Source organism: Frankliniella occidentalis, unplaced genomic scaffold (assembly GCF_000697945.3).
Source record: "Frankliniella occidentalis isolate FOCC.00 unplaced genomic scaffold, Focc_3.1 Scaffold2, whole genome shotgun sequence".
Classification (NCBI taxonomy): domain Eukaryota; kingdom Metazoa; phylum Arthropoda; class Insecta; order Thysanoptera; family Thripidae; genus Frankliniella; species Frankliniella occidentalis.
In genome coordinates, this window is record NW_026267132.1 from 969883 (window position 1) to 978434 (window position 8552).

General features: G+C 59.9%; 1 protein-coding gene across 1 annotated transcript in view; it reads right to left on the minus strand.

The window, feature by feature from the left end:
* Nucleotides 1-4579: 4579 nt before the first annotated feature.
* The window catches only part of LOC113213437 (trissin receptor-like), a 6661-nt gene continuing 2688 nt past the window's right edge, over nt 4580-8552 (minus strand). Inside the window, exons 4-5 of the mRNA XM_052263635.1 lie at nt 6544-6831; nt 4580-6267 (exon numbers count right to left, since the gene is read on the minus strand). Of these exons, the coding sequence (XP_052119595.1) occupies nt 5560-6267; nt 6544-6831 (996 nt within the window). The 3' untranslated portion in view covers nt 4580-5559. The remainder of the gene's footprint in view (nt 6268-6543; nt 6832-8552) is intronic.

Genomic DNA, 8552 nt, shown 5'->3' on the forward strand with positions numbered 1-8552 from the left:
GGTGGGTGTCGACTGCTTTCAACCACTTCACTCTGAAATAAGCAAATGGCATTTCGAGACAAGAATAAGATTCGCTCGCAGACCCGCAAAACTTGTTCGCTGACGCTGACCCTTAACCCCCCCCCCCCCCCCTAAATACATTATGCAGCTCGCCCTCGCCTCGGGGCGGGGTCAGGCGGGCCTGCGCGGCCCACACCCGCTGCTGCTGCGAGCCGCGCGCGAGGGGCCCAGGAGCAGGCGGTCCATCAAAAGCCTCTTCACGTCCTATCGCGTCGACAACGCGCCATCAGGTCCTTTCTTCGAGCTGGAGTGTCGTCGTCCCTGGAGCCTCCAGGACCTTTGTGCGCCTGCACGGGAGGAGGAACCCCCGCGGGGATCGAGGGCGACGAAGGGCACGGCTGCGGGGCACCACCGCATGGCAGACGGGCTCCAAACACAACACATCCGCTGCTCCCGGCACCTTCGCCACGGTTCGTAGGTCCGGGACCGGCTGCAGGAATCCGCTCCGCCTTGTCCTGCAGGCCGTCCCCGCCAAGCCTGCGCCAAGCCCCGCCCCGCCCCACCCCGCCACGCCACGCCACGCCACGCTACGCCCCGCCACGCAGTCCGGATGCCGACTCACACTGGAGTGTACGCTCAGTTACACGGCATTACGCAACGCACCCGCCCCGCCCAACAGGCCGATTATTAGATCCGGGTCGTTGAGATGCCCGGATCTGGGCGGCGAGCGCGGCGCGGCGGGGGCCAAGTCTGACTCGCTGCAGCGGGGCGCGGGGCGCGGGCGAGCCGCTGGCTGCTGACGCGCGTCTGGAAGGAGGGCCACCACCTCCTCCTCCTCCTCCCGGTGCGCCGGTCAGCCGGCCCGCCGGGGTCCTGGTCCGCTCCCCGCCCACGCCGCCCACTCGGAGGTCATCGCCTTCCCCTGCATGACTCTGCAGCACGAGGGCGGCATACCCAAGGCCCGGCGGCGGCGGCGGGGCCCAGCCTCGGGCCCAGCTCAGCACAGCACAGCAGGTTTCGCTCTTTATTTTCCCTCTTACTTTATTTTCATCAAGACCTGCTTTTACTCAGGCAGAGTAGCCGCCTCGAATGCGGGGTGGAATTTTTTTTTCTCCCAATGAATATTAGCGTGCCCAGCAGCAGCAGAAGCAGCAGCAGCAGCAGCAGCAGCAGCAGCAGCAGCAGCAGCAGCAGCAGGAGCATCAGCAGGAGCAGCAGCAGGAGCAGCAGCAGGAGCAGCAGCAGGAGCAGCAGCAGCAGCAGGAGCAGCAAGCAGTAGCAGGGGGCGAGAAAGAGGGAAAGAAAAGTGAGAATCAAGAGGAACGCTGTAAGCGCCCGGAGCGTGAAGCGCTTGCCGGCAGGCCTGTCGGCTGCCTGGCGGCCGCCTGCCTGCTCTGCGGGTAATGAGGACGCACTTGCCATGAGGCCGTGAGGCTTCGCCAGAGGCTTCGCGACTCGCCTCCGTCCGCTCGTAATCTCTCACGGGCCAAGAGCAGCGTGAGATTAATCATCATAGTCCGCCCGGAAAGGGAGAATACGGTTTCTTTATCAGCGAAATGGAGAAAAAAGGAAAGGACGAAGAAAAAAAAAGATGTGCCAACGCTGGAGTAACGATCGTGTATAAACACGGCAAGTGTGCTAATTCTCGTCAGTTGGGGACTGTCAGAAGGGAGATAAAACAGCAAAAATTAAATCCATGAGCCTCGCTAAGCCTTTTGCCTCTCCCCTCCTCCGCCGCCCAGTGCCTTTGGCTCATCAACCGTATCAGCGGCGCACCAAAGTCGGGACGATTTCAGGCCGCTCCCCTCAGCTCAGTTCAAAGAGACCGCGGCAAAGCCTAGCGGGGAAAAAATTGTAAGTCAGTGGTGGATGTTATTTAAGTAGCTATGGCGTCTTTCATCCCCCAGTCAAGGAGCTGGCGAATAATAAAATAATTTTATTCCATAATTAGCGTTAATTAGGAGTTCCACCAAATGCAACAACAACGCTAAAATACCCCGTACTGTCCGCCGTAGCAGGGCTCATTCCCAGGACTGAAACTAATGCAGCGCAAACAAAGCAAATACCACTTTTTCATTTTTTTAATTACTTTTTTTTTTTTTGGTAGCGTGGTGGCGATGACGTGGAAACTGCCTCGCACACACAAGAGAGACACTCACGACAGGAGACGATCCCACAGGAAGGTAACGTTATGTCAGGCGTGACATAATCAGGTGTCCCGTGACTCACACGGCCACGGCGACGCAGCGCGCCCGCGGCGCCGCCCCGCCCCGCCCCGCCGGCCTATACAGCCGGTGTGCCCCACTCCCGAACAAACAACCCGGCGGCCTGGAACAAGGAGTGTCGGCCGGAGCTCGGCTAGCGGTGCCCTCGGCCCGGCCCGGCCCGGCGCGGACCGCGGCGCGGACCGCCACTGCCCTGCCCTAGGACGCGCCCACCACGCGCCCGGTTGACATTTGAGCGCGAGTAGGAGCCGCACCACGCCGAAAGAGAGGACGGCGTCATCGGCTCCCGGAGGGGTCGTCGCCGCCGGCGGCCTTGGCGAAACGACAAAACCTGTCACGCCGGGTCGTTTTTTTTGTGTGTGTTTTTTTGTGTCTTCTTTTTTGTAAGCGTAAAATAAATTGAGCGTGGTTGCGTTTGACCTGGCCGGTGGGGCCAGGCCCCAGCCGGGGGCATGACCTATCCTAAATACATGAGAGTTGTGTTGCGGGGTCCGCAGCAGCGGCCGGGGTCGGGCCGGCGGGCCTGCAAAGAGAATCAGCGCTGGACCCGCTGCTCCAGAGAGCAATCCAGGGACATGCGTACAGCCCTGCTGCCCCGGCGAGGGCAGGGCTTATCTCAGCACAGTTTTGCAGGGGGAGCTGTGCCGTTCCCCGCCGTGCCGCCCCCTGCTGGCGCTGGGCACGGTGGAGTCCAACTACCCAGCAGGGGAGAGCGGCAAAAGGATGAAATTTTTAAGAGGCCACTCGAAAGCATATACGGCTTGGCGGAGTAACCGTATATGGGGAGAAGGGGGGGGGATTCGTTGTAGGTACATATGTGCGACTATAAAAGGAGGGAAGGAGAGACAGAGAGAGCGAGAGAGACAGATATACACAGAAATCGACAGAGAGCGAGAGAGGGGGAGGGCAAGAGCAGTGATGGCCAAAATGTTTATGGTTTGTTGTCCGGAGGGTGGGGGGAGGGGGGGGGGGTAGAAGACTGCATGCTGCAGGGCAGTAACCCCACCCCGCCAGGAGCAATTGGCCCGGTAACAAAAGCGCCCCTCAAAGAACTTACAGAGTAGAGCAGTCCAAAGCGCCATGCAATAGGGCCGCAGGAGGCCCGCGAGTGCAGAGCTTTGCTGGCCCGGCGCCCGACTGAACATTTTCCACTTTCGTTTTACAACCTGTCGGCGAAATTTCGGGCGCGCCGCGAAAGAAAAACAAACGCATGGTGTGCGGGGGCAAGTGCGCTAATTAGCCGTCGGGGCGAATGAAATCATAATGCGGCCCCATCCCCCGCCCAGCAACCCCCGTGGAGAGAGCAGCGACGCTGATACACCTAGCAACGCGAAAAAAGAAGAAAAAAAAGAAAAGAACGAAAAACACGGGAGCAAACAAGTTCACCTCCTCCTCTAATACTATGGACGACTATGGAAAAGGCAGGTAAATTGTTTGAAAACGGCCTCGCGCGGTGAGGTCAGCTATGTTGCCGGCACCACACAAACTAGTGCCAAGAAGAGGCAATTAACATAACGAGCGATTTCGCATACTCCCTTATCAGCGATCCTGGGTTGAGCTCATACAGGGGGATCTCGGGGAGAGGGGAGGAGGGCGGTGGGAGAAGGGGGGTGGGAGGTCCGCGCGGGGTGGACGAGACAAGGTGTGCAGATTGAGCGTCATTCGTGTCGTGGCCTGGTTGCATGCGTATCCAGCTCTAAAGCACAAGTTGAACGGGAGCTTACGCTTTATCTTGCAAAGCACGTCGCCTCGATGTGGGTAAACCAAGCTAGATGCAAAAGGGAGGAGGGGGGGGGGCTGATGGTGCGAAGCGTTCACTCCACGCCCCCCCCCCCCCACACACACACACATCCACACACCGCAGCGGAGGGGCAGGCATTCAGCGCATGTGAGGAGAGAAGGGGGAAGGGAAAGGGGTGGGCCACGCCACCATGATATGGCGCGGTGCTTTCCGAATTCCTGAGCGCCATAGGGTCGCGATGGGCTGGGCGCCCCAAACGCCCCCACGCCGTGCGCACGCTCCAGCGGCAGTGTGTGTCGGCGCAGTGAGCGGAGCTGATGCGCCTGGGAGGGGCTGGCGGAGATGATGCGGACGGTGAAGTGATGTCGTCGAGTGTGTGTTACAGGGGTCGAAGACGCCGTGGAATAAGGGGGTTGAGAACCGAGGGGTGTACCCCACCATAAATTCCAGCGCACACCGTCTTTTCTCTTTTTTTTTCTCAAATTTCAATTTTTTTCAAACTTTTTTAGACTGATTTCCCCCCCCCCCTTTTTTTTTTTGAATTTTTGGAGAGTTTTTACCGATTTTATTTTTAGCGGAGGACTTCTCGGTTCGAATGAAACGACTCGCCACGTAGAAAAGAATACTCTGCGCTTTATTACAATGACAAGTAGTACAGTAATATAGTAGTAGTGACTAGACTGGGACACACACCAAACCAGATTCCAGATCGCAGTACGTCGATATGCGGGCAACAAATGTCCCAGGAAATGGCACTAGTAACGCGCGTCGCACCGACTACTTGCAACGACGGGAAGTCCCCCACATTTGGCGCAGGGTAAGAAAAAACAACGAAAAAAAAATCGAGCCCGTGCTGCCGTTCTGTCCCGCGGAGGCGAGCACGGGCCGAATATTTCCTACGAGCTTAATATACAATACAATAATGTTCCTAACTTTAGTATACTTTTCTTAACAAGAATATATATATATATAAATAAATAAATAATTAATTAATTAGATTAATAGTTACAGTATCACAGTCTACAACAAGTCACTCTTTGGCAACGAAGATGGACAAATTTACAATTCATATCGACGGTATCAGTTCAAAAGGCGCGCGACTAATCGATAGGATGGCGAACCAAACAAACTTACACTAACATTACCTTTAGAATAGAAAGCATGGGACATACAAGAAAGTGAGCGTGGTTGTAATAAAATACTCTCCCAAATTAGGCAATACTTGAGATAGAGCGATCATCGATAGGACGGCGCGAGAGGCTCCGCAAACAAGCAAGGGTTTATTGCTCGCCCGCGGAAACATTTACTATCGTGACACAAAATCTTATGGGCAATACCGCGCCTGCGCACGGAAGACCCCCCACCCTACCCCTTTCACTTACTATTCGCCGAGGGGTCGACCACTGAGAGTTTTGGTGTACTGTGGAATATTTGTGAAATATCTGGAATACTTTTGGAATATCTGGAATAATTGGGGGAATAACTGGAATATTTTTGGAGTATTTTTCAGTATGTACACGGAATACTCAAGTGGTCCACCCCTCGCTACTCGCTCTCGTGCGCGGCCGCGATGCTCAGATCGTCCGGGGCCGCTCAGCCGCTGTGCTCCAGGGCGATGCCGCCGACGGCGCCGACGGCCGCGCCGGGGCACAGCTTGGTGGCGGAGCGGACCGACGTCTTCCTGGTGATCGAGGACTGCTGGGCCAGCGGGCGCCCCTTCTCCCTAGACGGGCAGAGCAGGAGCTCCCGCATGCCCTTGCGAAAGTTCCGCGAGAGGAAGGCGTAGAGCAGCGGGTTGATGCCCGAGTTGAAGTAAGTGAGGAGGAAAGTGATGGGCGTGAACAGGGTGCTGAAGGACGAGTCGCCCTCGTAGCTCGTGGACCAGTACTGCCACATCTTGCGCGCATGGTACGGCAGGTTGCACACGGCGAAGGTGAGCACCACGACGATGAGCATGCGCACCACGCCGCGGCGCGCCTTGAGGATGTTCTGGCTGGCGGACACGTGGTAGCAGCGCGCGCCCGCCGCCCCCACGGCGCCCAGCCCGCCCCCAGCGCCCCGCGAGCGCCGCCCCGACTTGCGCACCGGGTGCTGGTTGTTGTTCCACAGGCCGCCGCCGCCGCCGTGGCCGTTGGTCGGCGACGGTTCGCCGGCGACCGTCGGGCCGGCGGCGGCCTCGTCGGAAGCGATCGACACCCGGGCGTCGACCGGCGTGGTTGTGCCGTTGTCGCGCGCCGCGTCGAAGGTGACCCTCAGGGTGGGCGCCACGCCGCGGCAGAACGGCGTGCTGCCGCTTCGCTCCTGTGGACATCCAGAGACGGGCGCGTGAGTGCCGGACACGACGGGAACACCTCCGGGCCTAAGGGGTTGTTGGGCGGTGCGAATATTGGGGATCGCAAAAACGGATATAGAAAAACGTTCTCCAAGATGACTCCGGACGAGCAAGGTCCGTTTGGACAGCCCGTGCAGCCCGTTTCTTGTCTTGACATTTCTCGAATGACGGTTTTGCAAACCCGTTTTTTTTTGGGGTGATCGCCCTATGTAGGGGGTGTTTGGGGACAAGGTGACGTGACCTACCTCCTTCCTGGGTCGGTGAGACGAGTGGATGCCCGGCGGCCCGCGGCCCGCATCCCACAGCACCAGGGCGATCCTGGTGTACAGCAGCAGCATGACGGCGAGGGGCGTGGCGTACAGCAGGCCGAAGTTGATGAGGTCGAACGTCTCCGAGTCGTACTTCTGCCGGTGCGAGATGCAGATGGTCTCCGAGTTGCCGATCCGGTCCACGGGCATGGAGATGGTCTGCACCCAGAAGAAGCGCGGCGACGAGTAGAGCGCCGACAGCACCCACACGCACAGCATCACCACCTGCAACAAGCGGAGGCACACTCGGTGAGCAGGGGGCGTGGGCGCGCATCCGAGCAGCGCAGCCGAGCAGCAGGGAACACGGGTGGGTACCGGGTGCAGGGCAGAGGGTGGTGCGCGGCCGCCAGCTGCAGCCGCCGGCCCCATCACACAGGGGGGGCTGTCGACCCGACGCCTGACGAAGGCCCCTGCCATACGCTGCGTTACGCCCGATCTATAGGTCCCCGCGCAGCCCACGCGCAGCGCCCGAATCTACGCCCCACGCCATCATTCCAGGAGCCTTGCCAGGAGCAAAGCCGGGGGCGTGACGGAATGAAGACGCGCCCGTTCAGGGATCAGAGCTTGGTAGCGGAGGGCTCGGTAGAATGTAACATCTTCGGTCAGGGGCAGGTGTGCGTGGGCGAATTGGTGAGAAAAGCCCAGCCCAGAGGGCGGGGTGGGGGACCAGGGGGCCCCGAGGGCCTAGGCTGCCGCGAGCCCGACGAGGAGATCCCCTATCCCGCCACGACAGTGACCTTGGGGTGCCCCTCTCAGTTTTTCCCTAGTCTGCGTCCGTGAAACCCGAACCTGCCCTGCGGCTGCCCCCGGGCCCTTTGCTGATGGTCGGCTCTGTCAAACCACGCACGTCAGCCGGGCTGCTTGTCATGAATTTTGGATTTCGCACTAAAGACGGGAAGGGGTGGAGGATGTAGGTCGAAGCGTGGAAATGACGCCCCCCCCCCTCCCACACATAGCCGCACACCACGTTGACGGGGCGCGTGGGACAAGGCCAGGACAGCGCGCGACACCAGCGACCTTGGCGATGATGTGAGGCGCCGGGCGATGGCGATATACCCCGGACCAGGATGGGGGGTGGGGCAGTGGGGCACTCTAAATCCCACCAGCATGCGGCCCCCGTATGAGCAAACAGACTCGCCGCGGGGAGCAGCAACAGCAGCCAGCAGCAGCCTCTCCCTCCTCCTCCCTCCCACCTCCTCCTCCTCCTCCTCCTCATCCTCCTCCTCCTCCTCCTCCTCCTCCTCCTCCTCCTCCTCCTCCCCCTCCTCCTCCTCCTCCCCCCCACCTCTCCGCACAACACACAAGTCAGACCGCCACATGGGCGCAGCTTCGCCGTCTTCGGCATGCACCCCCATAACCCCCTCGCCCGACCTCATGGTCTGGCCGCCGGCGCGCCCGGCACTCAGGACCAGCTTCGCCCGGCCGCCGCCCGACACCGCTTTGTACCAAAACTTCCTCGAGTAGCAGCAGCAGCAGCAGCAGCAGCAACAGCAGCCGCGACGGCGGCGGTGAACTTCCCCCGGGGGGATGCGATCCTCCCCGCGGGAGGTACAGTAGGGCGCTGGCACCCCTTGTTCTCACCCCTGCCTCTGGGCGCTACGAGGAAAAGGAGAGGGGATGGGCATGGGCAAAAGAGGGGGAGGGATGATGTGAAGTCATTGAGCGGACCGCACGGAGTGCCTACGGTCGAGGACAAGAGGGAAAAACGAAAATGACGCCTCGTAGTGAAGGCGGAGTTTGAAAACGAGGCCCGATCCCGCGCCGACCCCTCCGGTGCGGGGGCGTGGGGTCGCTGATTGGCTCGAGGCGGGCTGCCGGGCCGGGGACACATTCCGTGCCCCGCAAACCACCTCTCGTACCCCGCCCGGCCAACCACCCACCCCTAAATCGCCTTCCCTGGGAAATTCCTCTTTGAACACCTCTACACACCCACTCCTCCACTTGCC